Source organism: Eremomyces bilateralis (genome assembly GCF_010015585.1).
Source record: "Eremomyces bilateralis CBS 781.70 unplaced genomic scaffold P152scaffold_5, whole genome shotgun sequence".
Taxonomy (NCBI): domain Eukaryota; kingdom Fungi; phylum Ascomycota; class Dothideomycetes; order Eremomycetales; family Eremomycetaceae; genus Eremomyces; species Eremomyces bilateralis.
Window position 1 is genome coordinate 1,115,247 of NW_022985071.1, and position 15,881 is coordinate 1,131,127.

Consider the following 15,881-nt stretch of genomic DNA (forward strand, 5'->3'; position numbering starts at 1 on the left):
GAGGACCATACCAATTAGGTATAGCGCGGTTCGTTGCCTCAGGCATGACCATAATGGCCTGAGCTTGCTGAGGTAAATCCTCTAGAGGTTGGGAGTCAGGTGACATCCCAATACGGCTAGTATCATGTGTGGTTACCTCCTATTCCTCCGAGGCCTCCCATACTCCTAGATAGATCAATCAATCACGTATCAGTACTTCTACATTTTTCACTCCACCACAAAATGCATCACCAATATAAATCAATCGATACATTACTATTACAAAGGCTAACCTCTCTAGAAACATCATAGATGGAAAAAACAGGCTAATATTTAGTATACCAGCAGCCCTTTGCCTCAAGTACAGCCTGCAGACGACGCGGTAAACTCTCAATTAGCGCGTTTACCTTGTCTTGGCCGATGGAATCCCAGGCCTCTATTATTGCGCGCATCATCTTGATCCTATCGACCTGGTTATCCTTTAGACTACCAAAATCCGGGTATTTTCGGTATAAATAATCTTTCATCTGCTTCCAAATGTGCTCAATTGGATTCAGGTCTGGGCTATGAGGTGGCCAATCGATGCAAGCAATCTGATGGTCTTGGAACCACCTAGTCGACAACTTTGAGGTATGAATCCGCGCGTTATCTTGCATGAATAGCTTCTCTGGCGTATGGAACGGTAGGAGTCCCTCTTCGAGAGCCTGTATATACGACTTTGACGTAAATCCGCCTTTTACAGCCTCCTCATCTCGCTCCATAATGATCAACTCGCTCTTGCCACGCCTCGATATACAACCCCAGACCATTATCGATATCTCAGCCTTCACATGTTCGCCGTTATGGACTGTATCTTTCTTGAAATGGTCCTCCGGAAGGCAAAAGACCCAACATAGGGGGTGCGGCCGGTTCTGGACGCTTGATTCATCGGAAAACTCGATGTCCTATACGATGAGCGATTAGCGGGGTAAAGCAGGGCTATAGCACAGTTAGACTAGCAATCAATTGCTCGATTTTAGGAAGCCAGTACCTTGCGAATTCGAGCCGTTTACGGGCTCCCTCTTCCGTTAATTGGATCTTCTTACGCATACGCCATTTGCGGTATTATTTGGACCCCCGGAGCGCGGGTTTGACGGTCGACTTGGACGGGGTGCCTTGGTCGCATGTGAGGGACCGCGCCAGCTCGTTGTGTGTGACCTTCGGGCTTTTTTTAATTTGTTGTTGAAGATATCGGAAGTCAGGTTCCGTGATCATCTTGGTACGGTGTCCTTTTGGGAGAGACTTGAATGTTCGTTGCGTACGGAACTTCTCAATTGTATAGTCGATGGTTGAGGGCGAGCATCCGACCTTGCGGGCAATCGCTCATTTAGACATTAGGCCCGCGTCGACCATTGCAATGATTGCAGATCGCTGTTCTGGCGTAAGATCGGCATCCTTACGCCGATTGCCGCTAATTTCACCCAAAATTGAGCATTCCATCATTAAAATTGATGAAGGTATTGATCATCTAAGATCTAGAGTCGTTTTGACGCGTCTCGTGGTTGCTGGGGCCTGTGCACGATTTGACCGGATTACTCACTCATTACTCTGACCTCTCACAGTACTTACCTCGGAAATAATACGTGTAAATATCATGCTTCATCCTTCCGCCGATGTCATCCGGCCTTGATAGCAGTGTTCATCAAAATGCACAGTACAAGTGCTGGTTAGAAACTGTTCGAAAGAGTAATGTCAAATTGACCTACACTTCGAGGTCGACTAACCTCAACTACACGGCCGCTTCTAGATATCTAATACTCCGTACATAGTGCTCTATTGCTCTATCCCGCTAGTTCTCCCTTCTAAACGCTACGCAATAATCGACGCTCAAATGTCAAAATGTGAAGCTCAAATGGTCACCGGGTCCATCCCAATCCTGCTTCGCATCCCCAGCCAGATCTCGTAGAACCGGAGCTTGATCCGGATACTGACGAAGGCGCCCCAGGCCTGCACCAAGCTGACAAAGTTCGACGGTCGAAGGAAGCTCCCCCGGAGCCGTTCCAGCTGCTCCTCGTATACCGTGCGGGATGCATATCGGGCGAGAATAAGAAACGCCCGAGCAGAGCCGCGACGCGTCTGGAGAGTGTCGTCCAGCGCCCGTGCTGCGGTGGAGTCAGCGTTTAATATCAGGCAAAGGGGAAAGAATATCACATACTCAGATCGTTTGTTTTCAGAATCAACAAGAGCACCCGTGGAACCCTTCCCAGCAGCTGAACTAGGTCCGTCAGCAACCCCTCCGATAGCGCCTGAGAAATCATCTTCTTCTCCTCTTGATCCCTTGAGGCGACTCCGACCCCCTTTTGCACCGCGCTGTAATCCCGTCCGGTGATGGCACTCGCGAACAAGGGGAAGTCCTCATCCCCGACATTCGCCACTTCGTTCGCATACTTCCGCATGCCCGGTTCATCCGCGTTAAGCACTGCGAGCCACAGCTTCGCATACCCACGGCGGATGTCCTCCGGAATGTCTCGGTACAGTCCATGATCGTAGAGCACAATATCAAAGTTCCGCCGGCCGCGGAGACTCAACAGGGACCACCAGGAGGCGGGCCGGTGCCGGATGGCCAAATTCCCTGCATGCGGATCGCAGTGCAGGGGCGCTCCGGTCCCGAAAATCATCTCGTTGAAGATGCGCGCCAACGCCGCCGCTACCTCGTCCCGGTCAATGTGGTTCGCGTCGAGATAGGTGAGGTTGTCCGGCCGGGAACCCGCGAGATATTCCATGACGATGATCCGGCGGCGTGACCAGAGCACCTGGGGAATGACTAGCGGAGTGTTCGGCACGCGGGCGAAATATTCGCGGATACGGTTCGCGTTGGCTGCTTCGTGGTCGAAGTCGAGCTCCTGGGGGAGGGAGAGCTCCATCTCGTTGGAAAGCCATGTGAGGTCGTACTCGGGGAACCAGTACTTGAGGGTTGCGAAGGAGAAGCGTGTAAGAGCGAGATCCAGCGAAGCCCATTCGTCCAGAGCTGGATGCTGAACCTTGACGGCCACTTTCTGGCCCGTCTCTTTCATCGTCGCTATATGGACCTGCGCCAGGGACGCGGCACCGATGGGCGTGGGTTCGAAGTCGTCGAAGAAGTCCGACCAGGGCCGTCCCGTGTCTTTCAGGATCATCGCCTCGATCTCCTCGAACGCGGACACGGGACACTTGTCCTGCAGCGGGACGAAGGTTTCGCACCACTCCGGTGGAAGAAGATAATTCAGGCTGCTCAGGTGCTGACCCAGCTTGATGAAGATCGACCCATTCCGTTCCATTGTTTTGAGTGTTCGAAGTGCACATCGTTTGTGGCAGGCTTTGAGGAGGGTATCGAAGGCCACGGCATCTTGATAGTCTTGATTAAGGGTGACTCGGTAGCTGTTCGCATAGGAAAGTATTTAGCAAATGTCCTCTCTAAGTATATCTCCGATGTATGGATGATCGGATGGATCACCTACTCGTTAACGCAAACGGCCAAAGTGCTTACGATGCTGCCCGTCCGCTCTACCGCCTTCGCAGCATGTTTCGCAGCATGCTTCGCATCATCGCTGACCGTGGCCGCTGCTAGCAGCCCCGTACCCCCTACTGCTAGTAACACTCGCCTTCGCTGTCGAGATCGCTTCGGATTCGGCGTCCCATGCGATCGATTACCGCTTTTGGTGGCCTGTGCCCGCATTTGCGGAATCCATGATGGACCAGCTAGCCGCTGCCGGCATGGTTCAAGTCGAAGAGGAGTGTTTCGAAGGGATTGCGTGCATGCGTTGCAGATCCATGAGGTATTATGCACTCGGGGGATGCCAAAGAACGGTGGCATTTGCGAAGCCCGATATACGATATGTCACTGGTGGACTTCCTTCCGCCAGCCAGATGGAACTTATGGGGCGATTTCAAGGAAATAAGGAGCGGACAGAGGTGCGTAACTCATCTAAGAGTTCTGAACCACATTATACCAAAGATAGAAGCACGAGGGACAGTGGGGCTGGTGTATTTGGTCATTCTCGATTTTTTTCGGAGAATAAATCCAATTGCTTCTGTCTGGCTGTTTTGACATCACGCTACCGTTGTCCGACTTGCCGACATGCACGTGACAATCCTGGCTGCGATCACGGCTTCTCCCGACAAGGTTCCGGGTGATCACATAACTGATAACATGAATATTATGAGCTGTGTTCTGAACCCGACTCCAGCAGTCCGGTTATTAATAGTATCTGTTGCAGTCGACATCGGATATCACACTTATTAGCATGCGGTAGACATACACGGCACATCAAATGCCACAGGTGAAAGGGGGTTGCTGAACAACTGCGTTAATTGTTGTAAAGTGTCGTCAAGTATTGCAATTCCTCTATTGATCTAAGCATCGCGTCAGGCTCGTAGTCCTCTCCTCCGTATATGTTCCAAAAATGGCCGGAACCCTTCGCGGTCCATGTGCCTCCAGTATATACAAAGAGACAAGAAGATCTTGGTATCATAAGATGGCAGAACATGCCAGAATCGACGTAAGAAAATGAAACAAATGTGGTATCGCTGCGGTTGGCCGTAAACAAGCCCGACGTGGGGAGCCCTCCGGTCGGGAGGAACTCCCGAAAACGGGAAGAGAATCGAATCGTGATAACAAATGGAAGATTCAGCGTCAAATCATAACTTCTGCTGACCCAGAGAAAGCGACGCATGAGCTCGAGCGGCATCAAGATGATCGCTTCGTTCATCAAGGACGTCCAGAAACCAAAGGCAAACCAAGGATGAGAGACGGGCGTGAAGTGGACAGACGAAACGACACATTCTAGATCAACCGCGTCCTTCGGATCGACCACTTGTCGCCTGCTCACGACATCAGTAGTACCCCGAATCACTCACCCATCCACTGGCACCCATTCTCTGGTCGCCAAATTCCCCCTCGCCTTCATCTTCATACCCACTCCCCGCGTCGTAGCTGCTCCGCCCACTGATATCTCCACCTCGGTCGTCAAGATCGTCCACTGTCGTCGTCGGCAACGAGTCCCAGACGCTGCTTAAAGTCGGATACTGCGCCAACAGCGCTGCGGGTAGCCGATACGGCATCTGCGCAGCCGGGTCCGCGCTGCCGCTGTAGCCCTCGAATCCCGGCTGTGGTGATGTCGACATTCCGATCCCAGGGCCCATTTGGCCGGATTCCATGCCCATCATGCCAGCGTGCATGCCGGGACTCTGGCTCTGCGACGCCGCGGCTGCATCCCAGGATTTCTCCGCGGCCTCCTCCTCGAGAAGAGGCCGGATGCACACCCGACCGGCCTCCGATCGGAAGTGCCGGCCCAGCGCATCAGCGCGAGCGAACCGCCGCCCGCAACCCCACTGACTACTGCTCTTCAGTTGCCCGCGACAGACGAATTTCTTTTCGCCGGAATGCAGGCCCTCGTGCCGCTTGCGGTCATGCTGCCGCGCAAATGCCTTGCCACACACCGTGCACACGAACGGGCGCTCATCCGTATGCGTGCGCAGATGCGAGCGTAGATTGTAGGCGCGAGTGAACCGCTTCGGGCAGAGAGAGCACTGGAACGTCGCAGGGTGCTTCTGGGTTCGTTTGCTGCCTGATCCGACCGACTCGCCCGATGCGCCGGAGCTTGGCCGGTCAGGGTTGGCGAGGCCGAGCATGTATTCGCGGTCATGGGGCACACTTGAAGTGGACGAGCGGCGGTTCTTCCCGACCCCGGACGGGGATGGGGAGCGTGACGACCGGGCATGGTTCGGTGAGAGGCGATCCTCGAGAGCAGGTGTGGACCCGCGAGATCGCCCAGCATGAGGGTCGGATTTGGCGCGTTCGCGATTACGGCTTGGACCTGTGCAGAGCAGAGCAGTCAGTTTTGAGGTCAATGGCACGGAATTCTGCATGGATGCTTACTCCGTGATGGTGGTTGCAGAGTGTCCTCTTGTTTCACATCGGGCTTGGGAGGCTCGAAGCTCCCTTGTCGTGAAGGCGGTTCAAAGCTAATCAGAATCCCCGGAGTTGGCATTGATCCTTGGCCGTTGTTCATGGACATGCCATTCTCCGGCGCGGAAGGGAACGTCTCTTGATTTTGGTTTTGGAACACGTCGTCGTACGGCCCTCCAATTGACTGATTGAGGCCGAAGTTGTCCACCGAGGTGAAGGCGGGAAGCGATTGTTGCTGTGCCGCGAGGTTAGGAGAGATATGTGGGCTGTGATGCGGCGAGACACCAGGATATCCGTGCCCTTGATGGACCTGATTCTCGGACAGGGTGATCTGTTCGAACATGGCGGCGCCTTGGGCCATCTGAGGATCCACCTGGGCTCCCATTAATGGCGAGGGATGCTCAATGGGATCGTAAGGCTCCGTGTTGCCTAGGTACGGCGATGGTTGAGATGAGACCTCGGAGTATTGGTCGGACGGTGTCCTCCGGTGGCTCCCAAAACGCATGCCGCTCCAGTCACCCGTCCCCGGCGGAAACGCAGCGCTGGAAGGGTCAAGCGATGCGTGACGAGAGTGATTCGGGGAAAAGCCACCCTGTACTAAAGAGGGCGACGCCTGAGGGCTGATGCTCGAATGGCGCATATCAGGCTGTAGGAGATGAGCAGGAATGGAGTCGTGGTTTGGAGCAGAACTCGCTGGATTCAAGAGCGCTGAAGGATCGATAGATTGGTCAACGGACTGGCCTCCGCCGAGCAACTGCGGATCCACCAAGTAATTGGGGTCGAGCGGGTCCTCGTTCGCCCCGCCGTTCTGAAAGAATTGTTGATTGTATGAGTCTTGCGCGTTGGGCAAGGGATTATTGCCGTCCAGAAGACCAGGCGAAAAAAGACCGTCACCCTGTTGACCGAACGAAGGGTTCGAAGGATTCTGGGGGCTTCCCTGCGGCTGTAGGAAGGGGGATTGAGACTGTGAGTACTGTGGTTGTTGGTTGAAGTCGGAGTTTGAGAGGTTGAACGGATGTTGTCCGGCGGAATTGAGGTTGCTGTCAAAGTTGGATATGAAGCTATTCGACGCTCCGACTAGCGACTGATCCAGCCCTAACCCCGCAGAGACCATAGGAGTATGATAGGAGCTATGAGGAGACGGGGAGGGCGTCTGTCTTTTAATCGCCTGCTGGCCGACGGACGGCGATCGTCCCCGCTGGTGGTGTGCCTCCATGATTCACTGGGGGTGGGGGACGAGGAGGCTGTGGATTGCTCTCCAGTCGAAGGGGCGAGGAAGTCGTCAATGCGCACCAGATAGGTACAGAATGAATGGTGGTCGAGTGTTCAATGGTGAGGCGACAGGTGAGTTGAGGCTTGGAGGGCGAGCGGGTCACAGTGGTTCTGTTCCTGTAGGGTTTCGGGGTGGGACTTGGGAATCAAGGGGAGCGTGAACCGTCAATTGAACTGAAGCGCCAGCTGAACGTGAAGCGATGTCGAGGAACGGAGGGAGTGGGACGATGTGCGCTTTGGCCAACGGCACGTGCACCATCCACCAAGCCTCGAGCACGTGATTTGACTGATTGCTGCCTGCCTGTCTTCTTGCTCCTCGTTAAGACTCAAGGTATGAGGCGGCGAAGTTCAACACTGCTAGGAACCGAATTCCCGCCGAGGCAGTGTCTCGACAATGTATGCAACCGATCAATACGCGCTTGAGACTCGATCCAAATCAACAGTCCATTGCAGGAAATGTCGAGGTTGTGGTGCGACAGGACCATGCCAGCTCAGCCGCAAGGCGCAGCAGGAGAGGATCATGTCCTGTAGTGCTCAAGCAAAGACTGGCCAACGCTCTGTTGTCAGCACTCAACACCGAACAGTGGAGGGCTAGTGGCGCAGGGCAGACTAGGATTCAACCTGTCCACGGCTTCACACGGTTCACGCCTCCAGCTCCAAAGTAGTACGGTACTCGAACTACATACGACTGTCTGAAGTCCGGAGATGTGGACGAAGGAGGCTGGGTATCCCTCAGTTTCGATTACGGAATGCAAGAAATAGGGATCCCAATTCCAAGATGGAGGGTGCAGGCAGTCATCAGCAATGAAATGTTCCCTGAAATGCCTGGATGAGTGCTCATCCTGTCTCGCAGGTAATCATATTAGAATTGGGCACGAACAGGGGTTCAGGGGTATACATGGCATTACTAATTACTTGTTCGGATCATACCGAACCAGACGGCGAGAATCAGCCTACGGGAAAAGTCAGGCAATTTCAGTGGATGCCCTGAGACTGACCCAATGACTGCGGCCTGCGATGGAAATTCCCTTAGTCCCCGAAGTCCAGGGATGAACCAGCAAATCGTTTCGACGGGTCCACCCGACCTGAAGGCTCGCAATCATACCATACTGTCAAGATTGCTATATAGTGCACCCGGAACAATATAATTATATTACTAAGATATATGCAGTGACCGCCCTCCCGAAATCCCACACTGATATTTCTCTATGGCGTCGTAGCCATGATTTAGAAAGCGACAGCAACCCGGTTGGTCTGGTACTTCTTGGTGGATGGCAAGAAGCAGCAGATAACGATTGCACAAGAACCGAACGCGATGCTAGTCCACCAGACATATCGCAGCGCCAAAGAATAAGCCCAGCGGGATCCCAGCGCGGCCGCATCCACCACCGCAGGCGTCACCCCCTCCACGGTCATGATGTCTTCCGGGGTCGTCAAGTATGTGATGACGAATTTCTCAAGTGATGCAAGTGGGAGCCCCGCCGTCGCAGCGTAAGTGCCGACCTGGATCGGCAGGAACCCACTGAGCTTGTTCACGAAGATGTTATAGTATATGGAGTAGCCGATTGCACCACCGACGGCGCGGACGGAAAGTGACAGAGCGGCCGCGGTCGTGATGAGAGCATCGGGGGTCGCGAGCATCGCGACGGTGGCAGTCGGGACGATGGCAGCGCCAACTCCAAAAGACGTCAGTGTGGAGAGGATCACGGTCCGTACGGGGTTTTCGGGAGTGGCGGTAGAGACCGTTCCACCGAAGGCGGTCATGATGATTAGGCCGACTATGATAACTTCGCGACTGTGGTTACTGAAGGTAGAAAGGAGCGAGTTGAAGACGATGGCGCCGGCCGTGGTGGCGATGCCGCTTGGAAGGGAGCGAAGGCCAACCCCCACAGGATCGTGAATGTAGACGGCCTTGAAAAGCAAGGGGTAAAAGTTAAGGATCGAGTAGAAGTTCATGCCGCCGACAAAGGCCATCGCGTAGGCCACACCAACGACACGCTGGCCTCGGAATAGTTCGAGAGGAATCATGCCATTTTTGGCAAACTTGATTTCCCAAACGAGCCAAGCAACGAGGAGGGCGATGCCGATGAGGAGACAGCAAAGAACGTATGCACTGGTCCAGGGATGCGAGTAGCCCCCAGCCTGAAGGGCAACAAGCCTATAACAACAATCAGCACCTAAGATCAGTGTTGAGATGTTACCGCACACTCACGTCAAGGTTAGTCCAATGATGGACAACAGTCCTCCAATGTAGTCGATTTTAGCAAGAATCGCACGACGTGACAACCCGTCAGCACGGGTGTGGTGATTTGGGAAGTAAGTGAAGAGAAGGCCCAGTCCGGTGATTCCATTGTAGATCCTCGAGCCTGGTCAGTCATATTTCTTGGTATGCCCGTCTCCTAGGACTTACAGCGAGATCCACGCAGTCCATCGCCATCCTAATTTGGTATCCCTTTGAAGCAACTCCGTGTAAAGCAAATAGGGGGTGAATGGAAAGACGAAAGCTGTTACAACAGCCAGGGAGTAGCCACGAAATTTAACAGGTACGCATTCAGCCAATCTATAGGTTGTAAGCCAACAGTTCTCGTTTTGAGGATCACGAAAGACTTCTTACCCAGCTAAACCCGTGAGTTCGCCGATGGCAGCACCAGCTCCTGATAGAGCCATGCCTGTGACGGCTGGGCCGAAGGATTTTGCCGTGGCGATGAGAATGATGCCAACGCAGATCAATAGGGCGCCAGTCATGGCGATATACCGTTTGCCGAACAAATCCTGTAGATAGCCGCAGAATGGAGCCAGGGCAGCGATGGCCAGTGTGTTGGCGACTGGGAGCCATCCCGATGATTCGGTGTTGCCAATATCGGCAGCAATGAAATCCAGTCCACCTCCCACGAAGTATAGGATGATCTGAGAACCTGTTTTTGAATGAGCAATCGGTCCCGAGTGTGAAGACCTGCCAGACTACGAACCGGTGTACAACATGGCAAGGAAAGCAGCCGCCAGTGCATTCCGGAGGTTCCAGTCAACCTTGCCATCAGAATCATCCCCTTTGAATGCACGGCTATTTTTCATATCAATCTTCCCCGTCAAGGTCTCCTCACGCGAGATCTCGTTGGATTCGACATCTTCCGTCGTGGCATCACCATTCTTGGTTTCGGTAAGCTCTGCTTTCTCCATATTGAATGACTTTAAAAAAACAACAACCAGTGGGTGGAGTGCAGTGAAGTCAATGAACGACGGTGGAAGTACAAGACTTAATATTTATGCTCAGAAACCTACTCAGACAGAGCTAGCAGGAGGTCCTGGACACTAGGCTCGACGCGAAACGAGATTTCAACTGATCTACGGAGTACATATGGACTAGAAGGGCTGGGCAAAACATTCTAGACTGCCGGCCCCGAGGTTGCGGTTATCAAGCGAGGCGGGGGGGAGGAAATGATACGTCCAGAGCAGATACCGTACGACAGCGTCGTCCCAGGCCTTCGCGAGGTTGGCAACATGCTTTTCCAAGTCTCCCGTCTCATGAATCCTTACCCTAGAACTACATTTTAGCGCTAGAGTGGGCCGGTTCAGTGTAGGCCTCCGGGTTTAAGCATTTGCACATGGTAGGCCATTACTCCGCGTCTCCGCAGTGGGCTAAGCCTAGACCAGAATGCGGCTCAGGATGGAGATATCAAGCCCAGACTATGTTCGGACGGGATACTGAGGATTGGCGCGCTGGCAAAGTCTATGGGTCTTCATCTCGCAACGAGTGCTTGCCGCTAGGACATAATGAGAGACCATTGACGAAATCTAGCCACATCTGTTAGCTTTGCCTTTGTGGTTGGGTCAGATGAAACTGGTGGGCGTGACTCAGGTGCCAGAGTCCAATTACCACCATCACACTGGACCTGCGCTGATCATCCACCTCATGGAATTACAGGGTAACGCTGCTCCTTCTCGTATTTAAGGCAGGGCAATTACCCTGGTATTGGATCAAACGGCCGGGAATAATTATGAATAGTCTTGAAAGATGAAGAGAAGCGAGAATGGGGATTGGGGAGGCCGTTGCGTCTTGCGAGCTGAGGTCTCTTCACCAAACACTGGAATCGCAACTAGCCGAATGCGGGGGAGGGAGATTATGTGACGGTTTGCGGGACTCATGCGGGGAAATAGTGGAAATAGTGGAAATAAGTGGTGAGAAAATTAGGAGCGGGATAGTTAGCGCGTAGTTGAACTGAAGGTCGAAATTCGAAAGACGTCGTACTGCTGACTCGGTTCGACCTAATTACATCGCAGGAGCAAGTAGAATGTTAGTTTTTAGGTCAGGTTGTTTTAATGACGGCGAGGCTAAAAAATACCATGGTTCATAGCTAGAACTAGCTAGGATTAAGAAAAAATACAAAAGGTGTCGTAAGTTAGATACCACTGGTAAAGTTGTATAGGTGCAGTTCAAGAAATGGGATGGATAGTCGGATGCCGGACTTGAAGGAGAGGAAAAACCTGTGACCTGTAATCACTTATTCCCTAATCGTGCACACTATGATTAGTACTGATGAGTGATGACATATAGACATACGGTCTAAAGAACTACAGAGTACTCCATCTACTGATGGTGTTGGGATACCTGAATAGAAATTTCAAATAGTATTCGGCCCTATTGAGTTGGTGACATCGCCACGTGGAAGTTTGTTCTAGACTTGATTCCGGTTATTGGACTCCCAAGACTGCAGGTCAGCAACTATTGGCGAAGATACCTACTGGTAGGTAGACCAAGAGCTTCAATTGCAGCATGGGAATTGAAACTTGACTCATCGTGGACCAAGACTGCTACTCGGATCATCCCACTGCCGAAAGCCGGTATCCCGTTAAACGAGACGTTCAAAGATGTTGGATATGAGATTGGTTTCTACGGATAATGTGTTTTCCTTTCGTCCGAGACTGCAGGTCGCTAATGACGAAGCATGCACCTGCACCACATACAGGCATAACCGACGACGGTAGCGCTAACGAGTGTCCCGCAACCACAACCTCGGTGACCCTAGTTTCTTTTTCCCCATACCTATTACCTCCAAGCGGAAATTCGAAATTAGTGCCCTGCCTGAGATCAAGGTATTGAAGAAGAGAACGCCGCCGCAAAGGTGGCTGTGCGCCGCCTTTTCCTAAGCCAGCAAATCTATCGTACAGGTCGACACTCGCTTATGGTTCACTCATTGGGTGGCCTCATTATTGCCCTCGCTCGCCGGCCGGGCCTCCAAGTTGATGTCCGCTACACGGTCCTGGGCCTGCACACCCTCAGCGGGCACGGTCGGGGGCGCATCGCTCGCCTCCTCTTCGTTCACATCTCCCGTCTCCGGATTCTGTCCTTCGACGTCCGGGTGAGGAGGCGCTACTCCCTCGTTCGAGATCTCGTTGCCATCGGCATCCACTATACGAGTCCGCGTCTCGTAACGGGTTTGGAAGGACACCTTGCCTTGGAGAGCGGAAACTTGTTCGTCGTTCAAAGTATTCCCATGCTCGTCACTACAAAAGACAAGCCGTATTAGAATGAATTGGCGCAATATTGGATGGATTAGACATACTGGTATTCTACGTTCTCCTCCCGACCGATCACAACTTGCCCATCCACCACTGGGGGAGGTTGTTCGACCTGAGGAGTCACTTTCGAATTCTCCGCAGGAGGCTCCTGTTGCTGGGCTTCGCCGATCGGAGCGGCGGGTGCTACAGACGATGGGACAGCCTCCGCTGCGCTCGGAGCAATGACAGCGGAGTACTGGTCATACTAGGATCGCGCGGTTAGAACCGAATGCACTCGATGATTCGCCAAGTGGGCTTACCGTAGTGTGAAAGTTGTTGCAGTCCCAGTCCCAAGTACCGAATAATTTGACCCGTTTGCACTCGTCCTGGGTCCACACATTTCCGTAGGAAAGCGGAGCGTAGAGGGTGAAGGCGACGATGCTGAAGGCGAGGAAAATGACCGCGAGGCTCTGCCCGATGATGGGTTTGTCCTTGAGCCCAAAGCTCTTGAACCGGTTGGTAACGTAATCGAATATCTGACAGAAAACAATGATGGCGAAGTAGAGTGCGGGGAAATAATGATGAAGGAACAACTGGCGCTGCATCAAATAGAAAGGGAAGTAATGGAACCCCCATCCAAGGACGGTCGTTCCGATCTCGAAGTCGAATCGTTTGAAGGCGGTATGCTGGTAATCGCCGCAACTCCTCTGCCATCGAAGCACGGCAATGGCCTTGAAGGCAAGGTATAGCGCCACAGCCACGGTGCTGGACCACCAAATGATGGGGTTGCCGATCAGATAGATCTGGCGATGATCCTTACCCCAGAAATTGATCCCCCGCCGAAGAACTGGCCAGCTTGGTGGACGGGAGTCCCACGCGTGAGACTCGACTAGTCCCGCATTGGTGGTCCACATGACTCTCTGGAGTTCCCAAAACTTGCCGAAGAATCCAGGGTTGCGATAGTTGACGACTTCCGCATTCTCACCGAGCTTGGGATGGGCATTCGACTCGATGTACCAGATGCTGTTGGGCAAGGTCCCGCCACGGGCGCAGGTAACTTCTTGTTGCTCGAAACCCCAATCCGGGAGTTTGACCTTGTGAGAAAAGAGGACACAGCCGGTCATGACGTGGACCAGTCTGAATTTGGTCTGGATGGTTCGAATGCGCTTCTTAGCCTCCTCCCCGTCAGACATGGACTTGACGATCTCGAAACGGAAGAGATCATTCGCATCGCCCTCGAATCCTTCATAGCCGTACGCCGAAACCTCAAATTGCCAATCAGCTTCGGTCACCGGGGGGCGTTGGTCGTGTGAATGAAGTCGACGATGGGTAGTCAAATGGTACAGCTTAACAACCCCACCATCCTCGATCCACGTCGGATCGAACTGATCCCATGCCAAAGGTCCCTCGATATTCGACCCGTTGACCATCAAAGGCTGTGTCTGATTCTCCAGAAGGAAGAGATTGTTCTCATCTTTGTGCGGGTATAAAGTGATCTGCTGTTGCTTGCTCCCGGCAGGATACATATGGTTGTGCGAATGGAGGTATCCACCCTGGGTGTTGTGATGTCGTAGCAAGACCCGGCTTCCATAGGCGACATCGGCTGGGACGTCTTGCATGCCCTTAGAGTTGAGGGTAGCTTGGAATTCGGAGGACATGAAGCCATCACCATCACCAGGATTAACGAGGCAGACGAAATGGATCGCAAACATGCTCATGTAAAACGTGAGCGGAATGACGATCAGACAGAAGAATCGAGCAAAGAAATGCTTAAACCACAGCCTCTGCATATGGAGTTAGCCATCAGATGTATCAATGTTTCCGTAGGCGAACTTACCGGAGTGGTGGTTTCCGCATCTCCCAACAGCGTCCACAATTGAACCAGCGTCAAGCTACCGACCCAAGCAATAGTGAACAGGCCAACCCATTTGACGCTTAACGTCGCTCCAAGTCCGAGACCACTCGCGGCCAACCAGAACCACCAGCTAGGAGTGAATGCCTGAGTAGGCCCTTGTTCATGTTGATTTGTGAAGTTCGTCCAGGCCAGGACAGTCAAGGCCGTGAAGATGACGAGGGGGGAATCGAGTAATATAAGGCGCGATTGAGTAACAAGTCCATTCTCTGTGGTCTTATCAGCAAATGTCCTATGTTCGGCGTATAATCCTTCTTACCAAAGATGACCAGTCCTGCGCCAAGAGCTGCAGTCGTGGTCCGGCAGCCGAACGCCTTTAATGTAAGAAACATCGTGGGAATGGACAGGACACCACACATGGCCGAGACCAATCGCATGGCGACATATGGAACACCGGGCTCGAGGTAATCTTTTCCGATGTCCTTGAAGTCGAAATCTCCGTCAAAGCCAGCCACCCAGCCGGCAAAGGTGATAAGAAGTTTAGCGAGCGGCGGGTGGACATCCATAAAGAATTTGCCTTTGATGTATTTGGAAGCGAACCCACCGAAGCTGGGAGATCGATTAGCAACGCGTACTCCAAAGGGAGCTCAACACTGGCACGATCAGACATACTGGACCTCATCGAAGACCACGCTGCTGGGCTGGTATATCCTGAAGAGGCGCACTAGGGTCGCCAGGACGGTGAGAACCGCCAGCAGCCGCCAATCGCTCCCGGGAAGCGAGAGGATGTTTGTGTTCTTGACGCCATCGGAGGCATACCCTCGTGCAGATGACTTGGACTTCACAGGTCGTCCATTCGGTTTAACTGCGGTTGTCGAGGGAGGTGTTCGCGACTTTTCGTTGGTATAGGCCGTGCTCCGGCTTTTGGAAGCCATGGTAACAAACGGTATCGTCCGGAAAAACGGGAGGCGCGGTTACGGAGAGGGATCACAAGTTCTTGCAAGTGGTGGTCATGCCGCGCAAGCCAACACGTAATGATGGCCTTGACGCCGATGCGATGAAGCTGGGAAGTATGAAATTATGAGACTGGAAGTTCTCCAGATGAACAGGACCGGATAAAGAAGGGGCTAAAGAGTGTAGAAGAAGAGAAAAGGGCGGCGTGGATGGGGAAGTACGAGAAGTCAGTAAGGACGTTGAAATGTTGAACAGTGGTAGACGGTGGTAGTGCAAGGGGCTCGTGTCGTGATGGAGATTTATTTTGGGGCTAGCAACGTGATCGCTGACTTGCAATGGCCTACTATTGCTATGAAGACTGATGAGGAGTTGAGCCTTGAGGACACCTCTCAATTCCCACGG

At 53.0% G+C, this 15,881-nt stretch overlaps 4 protein-coding genes across 4 annotated transcripts; all 4 read right to left on the reverse strand.

Annotated features, from left to right (window-relative positions):
- Nucleotides 1-1,690: 1,690 nt before the first annotated feature.
- P152DRAFT_456796 (putative ubiquinone biosynthesis protein) lies at nucleotides 1,691-3,954 on the reverse strand. The gene is made up of 3 exons (XM_033679087.1): nucleotides 3,456-3,954; nucleotides 2,174-3,375; nucleotides 1,691-2,120 (listed from the first exon to the last, which is right to left on the reverse strand). The coding sequence occupies exons 1-3, from the start codon at nucleotides 3,809-3,811 to the stop codon at nucleotides 1,867-1,869; spliced, it is 1,812 nt and encodes a 603-aa protein (XP_033536158.1). The 5' UTR covers nucleotides 3,812-3,954; the 3' UTR covers nucleotides 1,691-1,866.
- An 876-nt stretch (nucleotides 3,955-4,830) lies between these two features.
- P152DRAFT_465353 (uncharacterized protein) lies at nucleotides 4,831-7,121 on the reverse strand (the record flags this gene model as incomplete). The annotated part of the gene is made up of 2 exons (XM_033680627.1): nucleotides 4,831-5,813; nucleotides 5,876-7,121. The coding sequence occupies 2 exons, from the start codon at nucleotides 7,119-7,121 to the stop codon at nucleotides 4,831-4,833; spliced, it is 2,229 nt and encodes a 742-aa protein (XP_033536159.1).
- A 1,165-nt stretch (nucleotides 7,122-8,286) lies between these two features.
- On the reverse strand, nucleotides 8,287-10,566 carry P152DRAFT_277278 (MFS general substrate transporter). Its single transcript, XM_033674896.1, has 5 exons — nucleotides 10,147-10,566; nucleotides 9,792-10,092; nucleotides 9,588-9,737; nucleotides 9,390-9,536; nucleotides 8,287-9,335 (listed from the first exon to the last, which is right to left on the reverse strand). The coding sequence occupies exons 1-5, from the start codon at nucleotides 10,352-10,354 to the stop codon at nucleotides 8,405-8,407; spliced, it is 1,737 nt and encodes a 578-aa protein (XP_033536160.1). The 5' UTR covers nucleotides 10,355-10,566; the 3' UTR covers nucleotides 8,287-8,404.
- Nucleotides 10,567-12,320: 1,754 nt separating this feature from the next.
- P152DRAFT_277192 (protein mannosyltransferase 1) lies at nucleotides 12,321-15,615 on the reverse strand. The gene is made up of 6 exons (XM_033674895.1): nucleotides 15,198-15,615; nucleotides 14,845-15,134; nucleotides 14,511-14,794; nucleotides 12,994-14,457; nucleotides 12,739-12,938; nucleotides 12,321-12,679 (listed from the first exon to the last, which is right to left on the reverse strand). Exons 1-6 carry the CDS (start codon nucleotides 15,458-15,460, stop codon nucleotides 12,367-12,369), a joined length of 2,814 nt encoding a protein of 937 aa, XP_033536161.1. The 5' UTR covers nucleotides 15,461-15,615; the 3' UTR covers nucleotides 12,321-12,366.
- Nucleotides 15,616-15,881: the final 266 nt, after the last annotated feature.

What these genes read in the sequence shown, in the direction of transcription:
- P152DRAFT_456796 (XM_033679087.1), bottom strand. Translation starts at nt 3,811, where the DNA reads ATGCCACCGTTCTTTGGCATCCCCCGAGTGCATAATACCTCATGGATC. An exon ending in TTGGCCGTTTGCGTTAACGA is followed by an intron (nt 3,376 to 3,455) that starts GTAGGTGATCCA and finishes CTATGCGAACAG; the next exon opens with CTACCGAGTCACCCTTAATC. An exon ending in TCTGAAAACAAACGATCTGA is followed by an intron (nt 2,121 to 2,173) that starts GTATGTGATATT and finishes ACTCCACCGCAG; the next exon opens with CACGGGCGCTGGACGACACT.
- P152DRAFT_277278 (XM_033674896.1), bottom strand. Translation starts at nt 10,354, where the DNA reads ATGGAGAAAGCAGAGCTTACCGAAACCAAGAATGGTGATGCCACGACG. An exon ending in CCTTGCCATGTTGTACACCG is followed by an intron (nt 10,093 to 10,146) that starts GTTCGTAGTCTG and finishes ATTCAAAAACAG; the next exon opens with GTTCTCAGATCATCCTATAC. An exon ending in TGGACTGCGTGGATCTCGCT is followed by an intron (nt 9,537 to 9,587) that starts GTAAGTCCTAGG and finishes ACCAGGCTCGAG; the next exon opens with GATCTACAATGGAATCACCG.
- P152DRAFT_277192 (XM_033674895.1), bottom strand. Translation starts at nt 15,460, where the DNA reads ATGGCTTCCAAAAGCCGGAGCACGGCCTATACCAACGAAAAGTCGCGA. An exon ending in CGCAGGACTGGTCATCTTTG is followed by an intron (nt 14,795 to 14,844) that starts GTAAGAAGGATT and finishes ATAAGACCACAG; the next exon opens with AGAATGGACTTGTTACTCAA. An exon ending in ATGCGGAAACCACCACTCCG is followed by an intron (nt 14,458 to 14,510) that starts GTAAGTTCGCCT and finishes CTCCATATGCAG; the next exon opens with AGGCTGTGGTTTAAGCATTT.